The 18,416-nt window shown below is 35.5% G+C and overlaps 2 protein-coding genes across 4 annotated transcripts; one reads left to right on the top strand and one right to left on the bottom strand.

Annotated features, from left to right (window-relative positions):
- The first annotated feature begins 1,477 nt into the window (after positions 1-1,477).
- On the top strand, positions 1,478-9,876 carry LOC107769474 (WD repeat-containing protein 26 homolog). 2 transcript variants are annotated; one of them, XM_016588694.2, is made up of 5 exons: positions 1,478-1,817; positions 3,642-4,536; positions 6,107-6,208; positions 8,091-8,720; positions 9,496-9,876. In XM_016588694.2, the coding sequence occupies exons 2-5, from the start codon at positions 3,739-3,741 to the stop codon at positions 9,709-9,711; spliced, it is 1,746 nt and encodes a 581-aa protein (XP_016444180.1). In that variant the 5' UTR covers positions 1,478-1,817; positions 3,642-3,738; the 3' UTR covers positions 9,712-9,876. The 2 variants fall into 2 exon arrangements, with proteins under 2 accessions (XP_016444180.1, XP_016444181.1); XM_016588695.2 differs by having other exon boundaries at positions 1,508-1,817; positions 3,746-4,536.
- A 720-nt stretch (positions 9,877-10,596) lies between these two features.
- On the bottom strand, positions 10,597-13,136 carry LOC107769475 (oxygen-evolving enhancer protein 2-1, chloroplastic-like). 2 transcript variants are annotated; one of them, NM_001325033.1, is given in 5 exon segments: positions 10,597-10,749; positions 10,805-11,065; positions 11,626-11,676; positions 11,776-12,008; positions 12,666-12,987. In NM_001325033.1, coding segments are annotated over 4 exon segments (807 nt in total). In that variant the 5' UTR covers positions 12,928-12,987; the 3' UTR covers positions 10,597-10,749.
- Positions 13,137-18,416: the final 5,280 nt, after the last annotated feature.

Raw genomic sequence — 18,416 nt, 5'->3', positions numbered from 1 at the left:
GACTCTTAAAATGCCAAGTTGAGAGAGGTAATTAAGACCACGAATAGTTTAAGATTGTAACTAATAATCCGTGTTAAGTTTAGGGGAATTTTAAGATATTTTGCCTTAAAATAAATAATACTCCTTCTGTTCTAGTTTATGTGAACCTACTTCTTTTTTGATCTATTCCAAAAAGAATGACCCCTTTTTAAATTTGGTAACAATTTAGCTTAAACTTACAATTCTACCATTAATGAGAAGCTTTTATAATAATACAAATAATCTGGGCCCCTTTTTGACTTGTTTAGGACCACAAATTTTAAAAACCTTCATTTTTTTTAAATTCCATGGCTAGTCAAACAAGTTCACATAAATTGGAACGAAGGGAGCTATGTAGCTTATTATTACTTATAACAAAGAGGCATTGGGAGAGGTAATTCCTTAAACCACGCAAAAAAAAAACCCGGAAAGGTTCAAATATGTCCCTATACTATTGAAAAAGGTCTAATATTGCCCTCTGTTATACTATCAGTCCAAATATATCCCTAACGTCATACTATCAGTCCAAATATATCCCTGACATTATAAAAGTGGTACAAACCCCTCCTCCTCCGTTAACTTCCTCCCTATGACAACATTTCATTGCTACCTCACCATTATACTTCCATTTTCATCCCTTCCCCACAACCTTTCTTTCCCTTTCATTTGAAGAAAATCACAGATCATAGATATACAAACAAACTATATCAAAAGAAATGCTAACAACTAAAGATAATATGAAACAACGTGAACCGAGAAAATTATGATTTTGCTATTCAAAATTCATGTTTATACGAACGAAAATACATTTTGTTTTATATAAAAAACTAAGCAAAGATACAGACAAACTAGTTTAAGGTTTCAAAATTGACCATGGTGAGAAAGAAAAACAACCTAGACACGAGAGTTAATATTTTTTGTTTCTTTCTCTTCAACCACATTTCTGGAAGGCTACCATTTTTTCTCTCTTTACGTTTTATGTTAAAATAAATGTGCTACTAAATTTTCCCTAAATAGATCTTACAAATTCAGCGGCAACACAAGGAAATGCAAAATAAAACACAAAATTGTAAGAATAAGTGAAAGGTACGTACAATTCCAGGATCGGCCGGAGAAACATGTATTTTGAAAAGCAAGAGGAAGTAGAGGCAGTGAAGTCTTCAAAATAATGATAGAACTTTAAAATAATTGAATTTGGTAGCTGCAAACAAGGTAAAATGGTGAGGTAGCAATAAAATGTGTTCATAGGGGAGACAGTTAACGGAGGAAAGGTAGGTTTGCACCACTTTTATGATGTCAGAGATATATTTGGACCGATAGTATGACGATAGGAGTATATTTGGACTGATAGTATAACGAAGGGTAATATTAGACTTTTTCAATAGTATAAGGACATATTTGACCCCTTTTCGAGAAAAAAGATTAGTATAATACCTTACAAAGGTACCCTTAATAATATAAGTAAAAAGTAAAATAAAATGGCAAGCTACACTTTTCTCCATTTCTCTTCTCATAAAAACTCCATTAGCAAATACCCAATTCTCTCTCTCTTCTTACCACATTCTAACTTCCAACCCAACAATCAAATCATTTACCCTTCTTCAGCTCCTCTTTTGTTTTCCAATCAACTGTTTTTTTACCCACCTAAATCTACTACTCTTTCTTAGCTTGCCGACTACTTAAGGATACAATTTCCTGGGTTTTTCTCAATCAGTTTCTGTATCCATTTTGATCTGAATCTTCAAATTCCTTTCTGGATAATTGCAGATTCTCCCCCAATCGCACTTCTTTATTTTCTGGTAATCTTTCTTTCTTAGCTTCTACTTTGCTTTTCTTGTACGGAAATGCTTTTTCGCTTTCGTTCTTGATTTTGTTTGTCTATAATCTGATTTCTGCGAGTTGGTTTTTGGGTGATTATTTTTAGTATGCTTATTTTTACTAAAAAAAGATTATGGTTTGCATAAGTTAAGTTAGACTTCAGATGTATTTTGAGTTGAATTAGCTTTTGCAAGAAGTTTACTTTTATCGATTAAGACATTCACTATTTTACCTGCTTTACCTTAGTGACAGATTCTATAAAGTAGTGCCATTGTTGTTTTTGTGGTGTTGTAATGCACTAACTCTTTGTTTGTTATTGGATGCCTTTTAATTCCCATTGAATCTTTTCATCAAGATGCGTAGTTTGTGCTGTTGATGGAGTTGACTGGTTTAGATGTACTGTAAATGCAATTGCATATTGGAGTTCAATTGTCCATAATTAGTTCATTGTTGATCATAGATACTAGGTTTAAAAGGCTTAAGATTCATTACTACCTTGTGCATATATGTGTGTCCGTTGCTATCACTCTTGATCGAAACAGGTTTGAGGGGTTAGGTGGGTGCGCTCATATATTGCTTAGGAGAGGAATTAACTTTGTTGGCAAGATCTGATATAACAGGTCAAAGAATCTTGTTAAGAAATAGGGTAGACCTTGTTTGTCGTTTTGAGAGAATGATTACCTTGTGTAGCCAGCTCTTAAAAATATTTACACCGAATGAGTGAGAGATTGCGTTGATAACTCCAGTTTTTAGACTTTTCCCGTTAGTGGCTAAGCTATTCTGGATAGAGTTATCAAGTCAGTAGTTGTAACATATGTAGGATGTGTTTTCTTGTCTATTGAATTTGAACATCCAAGGGCAAACATCGAGAGGCAAATTTATTTATTCATTTTACAGTAACTACCTAGCTTGAGTGTTGATTAATGGAGGACTTGTGTGTTACCATGCACACTGGTAAAAACATCTGTACTAGTTTCTGTAATCTCCTTCTGGTGTTGCATCAGTTTTCATATTTTGGTATCTGTTTGATCTAGAGGTTGGTATTCAGAAGATTGAGTTGGTTATGCAAATAAAATGATAGCAAATGCTTTGTTTATGTTAATGTGGACTTCCCGGGAGCAATACTCTGGCAGGTTGTTCAGTGGTTGGGTAATTAGTAGTCCTTCTTTCTGGATGTCTATTTTAGGCTGTATGTTTGTTACGTTCTAATTTCAGTCTGGCCCTCCCTATTTTATGCACCGTGCCTTGTATATGGATCCAAATCTCTAGTAGCGGAGGAGCCATCTGTTTATTGAGTTTTCAAGTAAAGCAGGAAAGAAACAAAAAAAAGGAAAGGCAGAAGCAATTACTGGTATCTGGCATCACGTCCAATATTACTAGTTGCACTTGTGATGGCATTTTATCTTGTAATTCTCTTTAATTCTAAGTTGTCTGTTTAAGGTGTTAGTAGGGGATGGTTAAGAGCTCTTAACTGTTTGAAACTGGCAGCACTGTTCATTGAGAATCTCTCCAAACAATTTTCTTTCATATAACTTATTCGGCACGTTTGTTTGATATAGATATCAACCGATGCTTTTGCTTAATGCTGCTCAATCTTCATCAATAAAATGATTACATACTTGTAAAAAACATTAGCCTATACTTTTTAATTGCAGTTTTTTTCTTTCACCTCTGTGTTTTGCACTTTTGCGTGCTGTCTCATTACTATCGTTTTCTTTTTCTAATCTTTGATCATTCAAAGTTGCTCCTTTTTTTTGTTTCTATTTAATTAATTTTATGTTATTTCCTTTTCTGGTGTTACATAGGAGTCTCTTTCGTTAATTGAAGGATTTAGGCATACAATTTCAACTTTTCAGTTTTTTCTTCCCCCTGTTATTATATATGGGCTGAGGTGTTTGTTTCATGGGAGGTGGGGAGGATGAGGAACCGCCATTAAAACGTGTGAAGTTATCCTCCGGACAATTGGTAGATATTTCGGACGGGACATTTGTTAGAGATCGTGCAAGTCGTTCTTTGGGTGACTCGATGGCTCGGCCCCTGGATCTTCAAGGGGATGATGAGGTTGTTGGTACAAAAGGGGTTGTCAAGAAAGTTGAATTTGTTCGGATCATAACTGAGGCATTATATTCTCTTGGTTATAATAAGGCTGGGGCCCATCTTGAGGAAGAGTCAGGGATACCCTTGCACTCTTCTGGCATTAATTTGTTTATGCAGCAAATTCGTGATGGTAAATGGGATGAAAGTTTAACCACATTGAAAAAAATTGGTCTGGTGGATGAAAAAATTGTAAAGTTGGCATCTTTTGTGATTTTGGAGCAGAAGTTTTTTGAACTTCTGGACAAAGAAAAAGTCTTGGATGCCTTGCAGACACTGAGGACCGAGATTTCACCTCTTTCCATAGAAAATAATAGGGTCCATCAGCTTTCCTCCTTCATTATATCACCTTCTCAGCAGGTTCTTTCTGGGGTATCAGGTCAAGGTATAGTGAGAGTAAAGTCACGTACAAAGCTTTTAGAGGAATTGCAAAGATTGCTTCCCCCAACAGTTATGATTCCAGAAAAGAGATTGGTACATCTTGTTCAACAGGCTCTTGACTTGCAACTAGATGCTTGTAGATTTCACAATTCTGTGGTAGGTGAAATGTCACTGCTCACTGATCATAAGTGCGGAAGAGATCATATTCCATCTCAAACAGTGCAGGTTAGATCTCATCAATATTTGGGTGTTTTTTGTGCTACAAGCTCTTGCATTCCGCTGATTGTAAGACGTTCAATTTATCTCGCAATCACGCACTAGTTTGTCCTATCTTTATCTGAGTCAATGAATGGTGGTTAATGAATATGATGGCAAGTGTTATTCAAGTTTATTCCTTTGCATGTCATTGTGGTTAAAAGCCTTGCTGCTGCTATTTTATATCACTGTTTGAATTACATATGATGGTGTTCTGTTGAAAAGCATTCGCTGAATTCATGCTTGCTTTATTTAACTTTTTTGTGGTTGAAGGTTTTGCCTTTTTTGCATATGCTCTTTCAAAAGGCTTGTTTTAATAAGCATGGACGGGATGTTTCTTTGGTTGTTAAATTTTCTGTAAGACATGGTGGGGAGCAATAAAATTGTTACATCAATTTTTAAAATAATATAAGTCTTTTATCTTTTTGGATAAAAGGCAGCCCCGTGCATTAAGCTCCTCCTATGTGCGGAGTCTGAGAGAGGGCCAGACCACATGACAACCTTATCTTGATTTTTGCAAGATATTGTTTTCACGGCTTGAACCACTGAACTTCTGCTCGCACAGCAGCAACTCTTACCATTACGCTCCCTTAAAAAAAGAACTTCCATTAATATGTAACAAGTTAATATCCACACACAAAACGAAACCATTTAAACCGCTTCAGTGTATCTATAGTTCTATACACTAAAGTACATTTACAAACTATCTAGAAGCTAATGTAATCCTTCTTTCACCAAATAACAAAGGAAGAACAGTGATTTGACTCCAGTTTTCAGTGCTGCGGATCTCCAAAATATCGGTTCCTTTTCAGTAGTTATCTACCATGAAACTCTAACTAAAAGCATATTCATTTGTGAAATTAATATGAATAGTTCAGTCGTATACTCGTATCATAGCAATCTTAGTCGTGAATGCGGTTTTCTTTCTTCGGTGCTGGAGTTAATGGTAAGCACTATTGGTTTCTGGGAGCTTTGTGCTTTCCTGGTCTTTAATGAGCTTGTTTCCACCATTTAAGAGGCTTTTGTCACAAACTCACAATGATATGAATCAAATGATGGATAGTTGCCAAACTTTTAAATCATGAAATTTAGCTCCCTTTCCTTTGTTGCTGTATGTTCAACGTGTAAACAAGTAAGTGCTTTTTATTCTCTAGTTTTTGGCTTTGTTTGGGATGAAGGAGTAGCTAGTGTTGTTCATGTCGTTTATACCATTTGCTAGTTGACCTAGTTGGGGTGTTTAACCAGAAGATGTGGTTGGATCCACTGTGCGTGAACGCAGAAAGTGTGCCTTTGTTTTTTTTTTTGGGGGGGGGGGGGGGGTTGTTGTAAAAGTGCCTAGGAAATGTAAATGTGCTTGATAATTTTGAGCTTCACTGGCTTTCCACTTGATATTTTTACCAACTTTACATGTGTCAACTAGCTGTTTTTGTGTTCTAAGTCATTTTAGAACAATCGTTGGTACTGGAGTTTGATTTTTGAAGATCAAATTTGTTAGTCAACTTAAGCTCTAATTATTTCTTCGTTGCTTCTACTGCACCAGATATTACAAGAACACAGTGATGAAGTCTGGTTCTTGCAGTTTTCCCATAATGGAAATTACTTAGCCTCGTCATCTGCTGATTGTTCGGTCATTATATGGGAGGTATGTTTAAATCCTCTTGAATTGTCGTAACAATTGTTGTTTTTTCAACTTAGATCAATTTTCACTTTGCTTTTTGTTGAATTTCTTTTCTCCACTTTGTGCATCTTATGTTGCAGTTCCTTTCGTATGGTCTTTTACTTCTGCCTTAAAGAATTAATATCAGGAGAATGATGCCATTCTTGTATGCTTCAGAGTCTCATGGCGTGCCACGTATGGGTCCTCAAACAAACAATTTACATGGTTTCCCCAACCTCATATAGTAATACAACCAAAAGTTATTCATTTTGATTAAAATAGTGACCTATCTTGCCCCTTGGGGTTTTATATAAAGTAAAAGTTTGTGAATTAATGTATTACTCCCTCTGTTCCATTTTATGTGACACTGTTTCTTTTTTTTTTTTAGTCTCTTAAAAAAAGAATGTCATGACTCATGGGTTGTATTTTTGGGTCCACATGAATTGCAGTGAAGCCTATGTAGGCTGAGGTGTTAGTTGTCTGAAATTTATTTATTTAATGTCTCTTTTACTTGTCCAGAATAAATTAAAAAGAAAAAAGCAAAAATCAGTTGCAAGCTGATTTTATATATAGACTGAGGAGTTAGTTTCATGGGGCTTGGGCTCTGTGTAAAATATTTAGCCTCATAGATTGTCCATTATCACTGATTAGAATATTGCAAGCTATTTCATGGTTCAAGTTAGAAAATTATTATATTAGATGTCTCAATCCAGAACTGAACAAGGAAAGCTAAAATATATTTTTCTGCCTGCAATAATATATTTTTTTAGTTATTCATTATTATTCCATTGTTAAGAACAAAGTTATTATCTTGGAATGGCTAAAGGTGAATATGTTGCCAAATAGTTATGGATGGCATGTTAAAACATTGATACATGTCTATGTTAAATGTTGATGTGCATGTCTATGAATATTAGTTGAATGCAACATCAATTTTAAAGTATATTTTGGATTTAGTTCCATTATTATTACTCCTTTCCTTCCAATTTATATGTTGGACATCATTCTCTTCCTATACGATTTCCGCATCTTTCAAGCGTTTGAAGTCATTAAACAAATCATAGTTTAACTTTGATGTGATGTTCTCTTTTCAATTACTAATTTACTTTAATATACTCTTCCATCATCGCTAATGTATTGTATAAGTCAATATAACATCTTTAAACTTTGTGGCCAATCAAGCACCTTGACATAAAATGAGTCAGAGGGAATAGTTGTTTCATATCATGATTGATCCTTCCTTTTTAAGTTTCAAGAGAAATAAACACATGGAAGAGTTCCATGTACTTTTGAAAAAATGAAAGCTGAAGGCCAATATTACTTCACTATAAGGAGGAATTTTGAACAAACTGCCTAGAAAAGAAATGTTAAGGGTGTTCTAGAGGTGATGATGTGCTTTATTCAGCTAGCTTTGTAAGTTGGAAATCAGAGTTTTATGTTGTATTTATTCCTGAAATAATAGGTGGTACTTGTACCGCTTCTGTTTGCTTATCAACAGGATTAATATTGAACATGGGTCGTTATTGTTGTACTTGTACTGCTTCTGTTTGCTTATCAACAGGATTAATATTGAACATATTGGGTTCATGTCCTCTTCTTTTTGATGCTTGATTATATTTTTGAGAGATGTGATATGCAAGGTTCTTTCTCCTCCAAACTTTTAAGATGCTAATATTTGGTGCATTTCATTTTGGTAAAAGTAAAATAGAAAAAGTTGGTGTTTAAAGGTTAAATAGAAAAAAAATGGTCTTTATGTGGGAGGGAGTGGTGGGTATGAAAGAAAAGAGAGCTGTTGATCATGAAGATTTGAACTAATCAGACAGTTGATAGCATTTAAGTTCATCCCTTAATTTTCTGCTCTTTATAGGTCAAATTGGATGGCTGTGTCTTCTTAAAGCACCTATTTTCTGGTCATCAAAAACCTGTCTCCTATATATCATGGAGTCCTGATGACCATCAGCTTCTCACTTGTGGTGTAGAAGAAGTTGTCAGACAGTGGGATGTCAAGTCCGGTGAATGTATACGCATTTATGAGAAAAATGGACTTGGTTTGATCTCATGCGGATGGGCTCCTGATGGCAAGAGGATATTCTGTGGTGTAACTGACAAAAGCATTAGCATGTGGGATTTGGAAGGGAAAGAGCTGGAATGTTGGAAAGGCAACAGGACTATTAGAATGTCGGACTTGGGAATAACAAGTGATGGGAAGCATGTTGTCTCTGTTTGTAAAGAAAATACGATAGTATTATTTGAATGGGAATCAAGAACAGAGAAAGTAATTCAAGAGGATCAAGCAATAACTTCGTTTGTATTGTCCATGGACAATAAGTATGTATTGGTTAGTCTTTGCAACCAAGAAATTCATCTTTGGGATGTACAGGGAACTGTAAAACTCATAAGCAAATATAAGGGGCATAAACGTTCTCGTTTCGTTGTGAGGTCTTGCTTTGGAGGACTAGATCAAGCTTTCGTTGCCAGTGGAAGCGAGGACTCACAGGTACCTCTTCTCTTATTGATCTAGAAGCACACTGCCTTTTTATGTTGCAGAACTTTTTTTGTTGTTGGAGGTTTGCGTTGTATGCATATTAGCACATGAATAAATTGACAATTCTATTCCTCAAATCAGGTTTGCATATTGCAGATGGTCTGTCTTTTGACCATAAAAAGCTTCTTTCGTTTATTCATTCATACACCATGTTTTCCAGCATAAAAAAATCCTGTGAACAAGTTATGCTTTTCTAGAATATAATCATTTCATGTTTATGCTTCATATATGCAAGCAACATCAATATTTGTCTTGCATTTTCTAGGATTCTTGTAAATGATGCCCTAAAGAGTTAATTCTGTTGTATTCCTGTTGTTTGAGTATTTCAAAATTGCCTTTGCCAATCATGTTACCTTCTCATAAAAAAATTGCCTTTGCCAATCTGCTTAATTTTCTTTTTGAGTTTCTTCTATCATGAGTAAAGTGTATTTTCCTGTTTGGACCCACATCCTGCCTTTGTAATAACCACTGCTCTCAATAATCATGGTCTTCAAATGCTCTCTTCTTTCCATGTCATTGAGTGTCTCGTTATTGCAAAATTTCCAGTTTTTCAGAGATTTTTGGACCATTTATATATCCTTGCGCACGTTATCTTTATTATCTATAGAGAGTTGGATTCTGACCTTGTATTCTCTATAGAGACTTTGATCTTAGTCTATACCATAAACTTAGTGTTAGTCTTGTATCCTTGAGAGAGACTTGATCTTGGTCTATACATTACTTTCAGGTTTATATATGGCATAGAGGCTCGGGTGAACTTGTTGGGACATTGGCTGGACATTCTGGGACAGTGAATTGTGTTAGCTGGAACCCAGCAAATCCTCATATGCTGGCATCGGCAAGTGATGATCGTAGTATCCGTATATGGGGCTTGAATCGAGTAAATATGAAGCAGCATGGCACTGTTACTAATGGCGCGAGCTGCTGCAATGGGCGAAGTTGAAGTCTGAGATGCAAAAGGATAGTGTGTAATGTTTACAAGATTGATCTCTTATCCCTATTCACTGCTCTCTGTATATTCTTTACGTTCATGTCAAAGCAAACATTTATGACAAACAAGAATGTGAAATTTGCATTCAGTCCATCAATAATTCATGTACTTTCTCCATATCTCAGTTCTCAGTGATTGCTTGGTGTGTCTTACTGAATTTAAGCTGGGGGAGTAGTCAATGGTTTGAACAGGTTGGATGCATTGTCATTTGCCCTTGTCTCCCAAAAAAGTAGTGAAAAGAAGGGGAGTTTAACAGGGAGTTTAACTGTTATTCACGGGCATGTTATCGATACATAGTTATAAAACTTGCCTATGGTTTAGTAACTCAAAATTTGCATATGAGAAGTGAGTTTTGGTCCTCAAAATAACCTGAAAAAGAAGAGAAAACAGAAGCTGGAGTGATCAAACTCCTCTGTTTTCTCTTGCACTCAATTTGTGAACATTAAGTTTCCCGTTTTCTTTTTGAAGGGGAGCTTTGGCGTAACTAGTAAAGTTGCTGCCATGTGACCAGGAGGTCACGGGTTCGAGCCGTTTAAACAGCCTCATGTGGAAATGTAAGGTAAGGTTGCGTATAATAGACCCTTGCGGTCCGGCCTTTCCCTGGACCCCGCGCTATGCGCGAGAGCTTAGTGCACCGGGCTGCCCTCGTTTATTTTTTTTTTTTTGGAGATGATTGCATAATTTTTCCTCAAGATTTATATCTACTAAAGCCTTGTGAGTTGGTTGTTAAAAGACTTCTCTTCTTGAACTACACTTTCCCTTCCAAACAATATAGATTAAGACCTTTAACACAGTAAAAACACAGGGCTTTAAACATCTCTAAAAGGGTGTCAAATATATGCAAAGAAAATATTATATTATTAACATTAGCTTTCTCCAACAATACTTCAAACATCTCTACAAACTATTTTAGGGTGGCTTGAAAAGAGAAAAAAGGAAGTCCAATTAAGCAACTCATCTCAGCACCATATTTCTTTTTAAGAGGGGGGAGAACTAAGTACATACAAACTTAATACTAATGGTTTTACTTTTTTTTCATTCTTAATTAAGCAACACTGAAAGAAGTGGCAGCATTCTCCACAAACTTCCTAGCACCCTTAAACCATCTCTTGTCACCAGCTTGTGCTTTGCAGATGTAAAGTTTGCCATCATTTACTGTAGCTGAGATCAACTGGTGCTTACCACCTTCATCTCCATCTGCAGTTCTTGTCAATACTGACAAGATATAGTACTCTTTTCCTCCCACAGTTGTGTTTGATGCCTCCAATAGGTTTGCAGTTGCCACTGCACCAGATTCAAATCCACCCTGCAGTAACAAATTCCCTCTTCATTTATTGCAATTTTAATGAATTTTTACACAAATTTATGCTCTGCAACATAAGTACTGGGTTCAGATGAACCCGGCGGCCATACTCTACATCCGCTCCTGAATGTTGATAATTGCAGGGCATTTTGGCCGGCATAGTTATCCGGTATCTCTGCTAGTGGGAAATAGCTGATACCTAATGGAATTAGGGGCGGACCTAGCGCTTTGGCTACGAGCTCGGTTGAACCCAATAGCTTTGATCCAGACCCTGTATTTGTCTTAAAAAATCCGTTGAATATGTATAAAATGTTAATTTAGAACCGAATGACTTAAAAATATTAAAATCCTGAACCCATTAATTTCAAATCCTGGCTCTTCCTCTAAGTGGAATAGTCTAGGTGCGTGCAAGTTGGATCAGACACTATCGATATTAAAAAAACTATAGGGCATTTATTTCTAGGACTTACTTCACTTGTTCCATGTAAAAGTATTCCCACTCTACAAATAACCAGAACAACAAATCCTTTTTACAATCATTCACTGTAGTTATGACTACTTACCTCTGAATCAGTTTTACCAAAGTAAGCTTGCTTTCCTAGCAAAAAGTCCACCTGCTCAGACAAAAGGTCAAAACTCATCACTTTTTTGTGCAATTTTCAGTCTATAAAATGCATGCTTTTAGAGAGAGAGAGAGAGAGAAATGTAATTACTTGAGAGAGGAACTCTTCAGGGGAGCCATAGCCAGTGATGGATTTCTTGTCAGTTGGAGTGACAGTGACAATGAGATTGCTGGTGGAATCAAAGTTGTCTTCATATCTGAGAACTTGACCAGGGAACTCAACTTCTTTGCTGGGGTTCCATTTAGCTGGGACTTGCAACTTGAATCCATCTCCGTTGTATGCCAAGAAATCAGTGTTTTGCTTTGGCTTACCAAAAACATTTGCTGTATATATATATATATATCACAAAAACCATCGTTAAATTCCATCCAATGATCGTTTTAAGCATCATCATGTTATTCCGGGGAAGAAGGGGAGCCTTGGCGTAACTGGTAAGTTGCTGCCATGCAGTAACGCAGGGTAAGGCTACGTACGTACAATATACTCTTGTAGTCCGGCTGCCCTTTATGTTATTCCGTGGAAGCTGTTTTATGTAGGTGCGTCTGATCAATATTCAGATCATAATGTATGCGTACAACAAGATTTAATTTATATACACTAACCCAGTAAATAATGAATTTTTATACTGTCTAGCTTATTTACTCGTTATTACAGGTTGTTAATATGTTCTACTTTCCAAGTGGTTAATTTCACATATTACGGGCAGGTATGCGTAGTTATCTTTTAAGTGATCAGATAACGGCCTGATGCACTAAGCTCTTACTATGCACGGGGTTCGGAAAAGGCCGGACCACTAGGGTCTATTATATATAGATTTACCCAGCATTTTTGTAAGGGGCTATTTCGACGGCTGGAACGCGTGACCTCCTGGTCGTATGACAACAACTTCATCAATTACGTCAAGACTTTCCTTCTTTTAAGTAATCAGATCGTATACAAAAATTCTTTGAGACAATATGTCAAAATTGAACTTGACATACCAGCTTCTCCATAAGCAGCATCTGCAGGGGAAACTTTGGAACCAACGGCAGCAGCACCAATGAGGACAGTGAGAGCCAATCGTCGAGAGACGGCGACGCTGTTGCCATCATCTTCTTGAGCCGAGGACTGTTTTTGGGCACGGCAAACCAGTTGGTTAGGCTTAAGGGATGAAACGTACCTCTGTGATGACACTGAGGATGTTGTTCTAGCTGCAGAGCTAGAAAGTGCATGTTGGTGCAAGAAACATTGTGTTGAAGCCATTGCTTACTACTACACTCAATAACAATTAGCCTTTCTTTTCTTTGTTTTTTGGCTTGGTTTCCTCTTAATGGTGATGTGGTGAATATGTTTTAGATTTTGTGATCATGTGTATTTTTGGATGTGTGGGAAGTGGATATTGGGAAGATTAGATTTATGATGTGGGATAAGGTTCTTGCGGTTTTGATTGGTGCCAAATGGACATTGTTTGTTCTAGTTTCCACTGCAATCTCCATGTCATAGAGTTGTGGGGCTTAGTTTGGACCAAGGCTGTTTCCAACCACACTTCCTTTCACCATATATATTTATATACTAGTTTCTCGATCGCACGTGTATACTAAGCCATGTAGTACACAAATTAATAATATTGTTATTAGTAAAATAAAGTTGTAAGTGTATAATTATGCATAAATGAATAAACCACAAGTTTATGTGAATGATCCATGTGGATTTTTGTGCTGTGACTTATTTGTCAAGGTTAATATAGTTAGATATCTTTTAAACCTACGAAGATAAACAATCAAAGTTTAATTAGAAACACATGATTGTTTAATTTATTTCAATCTTATGAGGTATAAAATATAATATAGTGAATCTTACATAAACTTCCTTATAAATGATATTCTTAGTATATGTTCCTTTTATGTGTCTCAATTGCTTTGTCATTACCAAAACTTGTGTTGTCAAATTACAACATGCTTCATATTACATAATTATTAATATGAATAGATGATATTTAAATTTAGATCAGGTGGGACATGAGGTGGCTTCAGCTTTCCGAGAACATGACCCTTGATAGATAGGTGTGGAGGTTGAGCATTAGGGTTGAATGTTAGGAGATAGTTGAGTGTTTTCTACTCCGTACTGGGTGTAAGGCTAGTCTAATAGTATCTTGTCTTAGACTGCTAGTTGTTTATGTTGTGTTCATACTATTTTTCTGCTCCGTTTTTCAAGTACCTTGACATTGTTACTGGTTATTGATATTGTTTTTTCCATCTAATTTTCTGCTTCTTAGGTTGCTGGTATTCTGTTCCATTGTCTCTTTTTGTCTTCTTGAATTGAGGGTCTATGAAAACAACCTCTATATCCATCAACGGAGGGGTAAGGTCTGCGTACACACTACCCTCTCCAGATCACATTTGTGAGATTATACTCAGTTGTTATTGCTATTGTTAGTTGATATCTTAATTTATGAAAATCGTGAATCATTTAGCTAAACAGATAATAACATAGAATTCACTTATACCTATAGTATATATTGTGTAGAAATCCTTTTATTGAATAATTATTTTTGCGTAAATATAGATAGATAATTTGCGGAAACTAATAAGAATAAAAGCATTAGGAGAATTATCGGTTAAAGAATAATCAAATTTGGAATATTATACCAGCACAAATTTCTCTTTTATATGAGGAGAAATACTAAAATTGATACTTTGATGATGCACAAGCAATAATACTTTTTTGACAAATACATAGTGCTTCTAATCTTTGGATAACATTTGAACTTCCTTCTAAATGATCAAACTTCTTATGCTTCTGAAGATCTTTTTCTTTGAACTTGATAATTGTCTAGTTTTTTTTTTTTCCAGTAACATTTCTTCATCTTTCTTTCTAATGCGAAATGATTTGACAAAATCTATTCCCATTTTATCAAGTATAATGAGAACGTGAGAAAAAAAGCATAAATTGCTAGGCAACTTGCTTTGAATCATTACTAATAGAACAGATAGAGAAGTTGTTTTCTTGGGAAAGAGATATAACTAATGCATAACACATATATTTATATTATGTGATAATACATTTTCACCCTTTGAATTAATACGGTTTTTATCCCATGTAATTATTGCGGATGAAATCCAAAAGAGATAATTGTGCCTTGTAAATTTTTATCCCATGATAACAAGATCTTTGAAATAGAACATAGAAACTGTTCGGAACAATAGTAACCTATTACGAAGGTATGCGTCCCTTCAAACAAACTTGTTATTTTAATTTAATTTTGTTGTTGGCTAGTTTTTTAGGACAGAGAGCTTTTGGGACATTAGTATTTGTTCCGAAGGATCACATCCCTTCAAATAAATTTGCTATTTTTTTTATAGGTGGGGTACTTAGATTTTTAAAAGGGGTAAATATGTAATTTGACTTTTAATTTTAAAGGTTCATGCTTTTAATATTATATTAGCCTCTATACTCGTGCGTTGCACAAATATTTTATAATGTATATATATACAAAAAAATATATACATTTTTTTGACTATTATTTTGAGAGCAGTTATACAGTGTTATTTTCCCAATATAATAGGGGTAATACAAACACAACATAGTGTAGTGTACAAGTTTAAAATGGAAGATTGTAACACTCCTCAAATTTATAAAAGTTTCGAGACACGCTAATTATAGAATTAAATTATTATTATTATTATTATTATTATTATTATTATTATTATTATTATAATTTTTATCTTGCCTATAGTTCGTGCTTTTAATATAGTATAGATAATTGGATATATAATTAGAGGAATATTAATAATTTTAATATTATTAATTATTAAAAGTGGATATCATTAATTATTAGTTAAGTTAAAAAAAAGGAAAAAAGGGCCTAAAGCCCATAAAAGGGCTGATGGAACCAAAAAAGCTTCAAGCCTTAAGAAAAGAGTTGAATTAGAAGTTTAGACAAAAACAGAGAGAAACGAAACAGAGAGAAACTCACGAAACAGAGAGAAACTCATGCAGGCAACGGAAAATCTAGGGTTCATTAAAAATAACTAATTCTTGAACTCAGGTATGTAAAATTCCCTATTGTCAATTACCCTAAAGTAGTAGTATGTAAGAATTGGATAGTTAATTCCCTTCTTCCTCTATATCAACAATAAATTTTATTTTAAGGTGTGAAACTTTAAAATTGATTAAAATGCACTGGTTGTTGTAGAATCAATTGTTTGACTATTGTCAATTGGACTGGGGCCTACGTATTGGCTCGAGAAGTTTTGAGGTGAGTTGATATAACCCTTTACTAAAGTGGTTTAACTCACAAAATCACACATACAAGGTGTTTGATGAATTGCTTAAAAGAGTTTATATTTACTTAATTGGAGCGAGTGAATACCTATTAACTTAGAATTATTCTAGCAAAAGTTTAGATGATTTATTATGATATATGTGTATAATTTTTCAGATTTTTGTGTTATTTTTATATGCTATTTTCATGTTGAAAATTTATGAATAAGTAAGAATATTTAGAAACACTTTTACATGTTTATTTCATTCTTATGTCATGCTTTACATTTAAGGATACCAGCATGGGCATGTACGTAATGTTCTATAAAGAAAAGATTTAGACTTGAAAAGTCACAAGAAGAAGTTTTAGAAAGAAAAGATTTTTAGGAATATCCTTTATTCTGAGAAGGGGTCATCATCCAGGCCGAGGGTCCTGACCAAGGCGTTGACTTCCTGAAACTACTTGTGACAAAGTGGGGAACATACGAGCTGAGGGTCTCGTTGCTGAGAATTTACTTAGCCATGCTAAGGTATGATACATGAGCGCTGAGAACCATGAAGTGAGTGGCACCTCGTGGATTGGGCCTATTGAATCAGGTTGGGATCGAACCCGTGCCGATCACATGGTGACTGAGATAGAATTAAGTCAGGATAGTTGGAACTCACAAAATATAAAGTGAAATATTTTTTTTTATAAGAAAGAAAAAGAAAAGAATTTCTTTTAGAATATTCATAAACTGCTATTATGCAATTATTTAGAATTATTCTTATAAGCTTTATGTTTTATATGCATTTAGAACCTTTGCTCGTAATGTATATGTTATTAAAGTTTCGCCCTCTGTTGTTGAGACTCACTGAGTACAATGGATGGTACTGACGTTCTCTTTTGGGCACCTACGTTGGTGTGCGATACAACGTATGAACCGATTTTGCAGGCGAGCAGGCTACTGGTTAGGACTTCCTTCTCTTCAAGTGCTATTGGTGAGCTCTGCTTTTGTTCGTAGAGTATTCCTTAGAGACATCTTTATTTAGTTATTTTTTTGTTTACCTAGAGAACTGGATGTCCTGAGTAGTGCGTCAGTTTATCAGTAGAGGCTTCATAGACATAGTTGTTGGGTTAAGATTCAGTTATTTTTGATAATAACTTAGTAGTAATTCAGTAGTTACTACGAATAAAGTTTTGGAGTTGATTTATTTAAATATTTAAATTAATCAAAAGTATTTTGTTAGAGTATTTTCTTGTTGCATATAAAGTTTGGAGTTATAATAGATTTGATAAGCAGAGATGGTTCGCTCGGTCATGTTTAGTGATCGAGTGCTGGTCCCGGCTTGTTCAGAAAATGGGTCGTGACAAACATGGTATCAGAGCTTCGGTTTATGGAGTCCTAGAGGTCTATGAAGCCGTATTAGTAGAGTCTTGTTTATGGGTATGAAGCGCGCCATACTTATAAACATGAGGCTACCAATATTTAGGAAAAGTCTCATTTTTCTCATACTTTGGATCGTGCAGTAGATCCTACCTCTAAGAAATTATCTAATGTATTCGTTTCTCCAAAACTCACAGAAATCGCTCGTACTTGCAACTCTGACACCAACACTCAGGATGCTGCTCAAGAAACTATTGCTACTATTGTGGCTCAAGGCAGAACTAAGAAGGCTTTAACTCAGAAAAGGTAGGGTAGATCCACAAAAGAGGTCCAAGTACCCCGAGTTGAACGTGAAGAAGGGGTGGATAATGATGAGCAAGTACCTCAGGATCCAGTGCCGCCCCCAACAACAACTCCGACTCAGACAACTATATCCCCAGAGGTGGGTCATATGTTTAATGTAGTCAACAACGCTATGGAGATGTTTAAAGCCTTAATGGCCAACCAGAACGAGAGAAGAGATGAGATTCCACCTCAATTAAATAGACAGAACAATTCTGAGTCCTCAAGAGTGAATGAATTTTTGAAGTTGAATCCTCTAGTGTTCCATGGTTCTATAGTTGATGAAGATCCAATGTTGTGGCTGGAGGGTGTTAAGAAAGCCCTCCGAGTGATGAAAGCATTTGACGATGAAGCTGTGGAGCAGGCTGTTTACCAGCTTAGAGATGTGGCTGACACTTGGTTTGAGATGTGGGAAAAGGAAAGAGATGAAGATGATGGTCCACCTACTTGGGAAGAATTTGAAGAGGCTTTCATGGCTAACTTTATCCCAGAAGAGGATAGGGAAGCTAAGGCTACAGAGTTTGAAAAACTCAAGCAAGGGAATAGAAGTGTGCAAGAGTACTACACATAATTCATAAGATTGGCTAAGCATGCTCCTCACATGGTTAAGATAGAAAAAGCAAAGATTTACAGTTTTGTTGGTGGTTTAGCTTACCACATTAAGGATACGACATCAGTTGCAGTAGTAGGGATGTCAGCCTTCTCCTCTGTTATGGGATTTGCCAAGCACTTAGAAAAAGATAGATAACAAAGGAGAGAAAAAAGGAGCATAACAAGAAA

The sequence above is a fragment of the Nicotiana tabacum genome, chromosome 10, assembly GCF_000715075.1.
Source record: "Nicotiana tabacum cultivar K326 chromosome 10, ASM71507v2, whole genome shotgun sequence".
NCBI classification, from domain to species: Eukaryota; Viridiplantae; Streptophyta; class Magnoliopsida; order Solanales; family Solanaceae; genus Nicotiana; species Nicotiana tabacum.
Note: the sequence above shows the minus strand (reverse complement) of the source record. Positions and strands in the feature narration are given on the sequence as shown.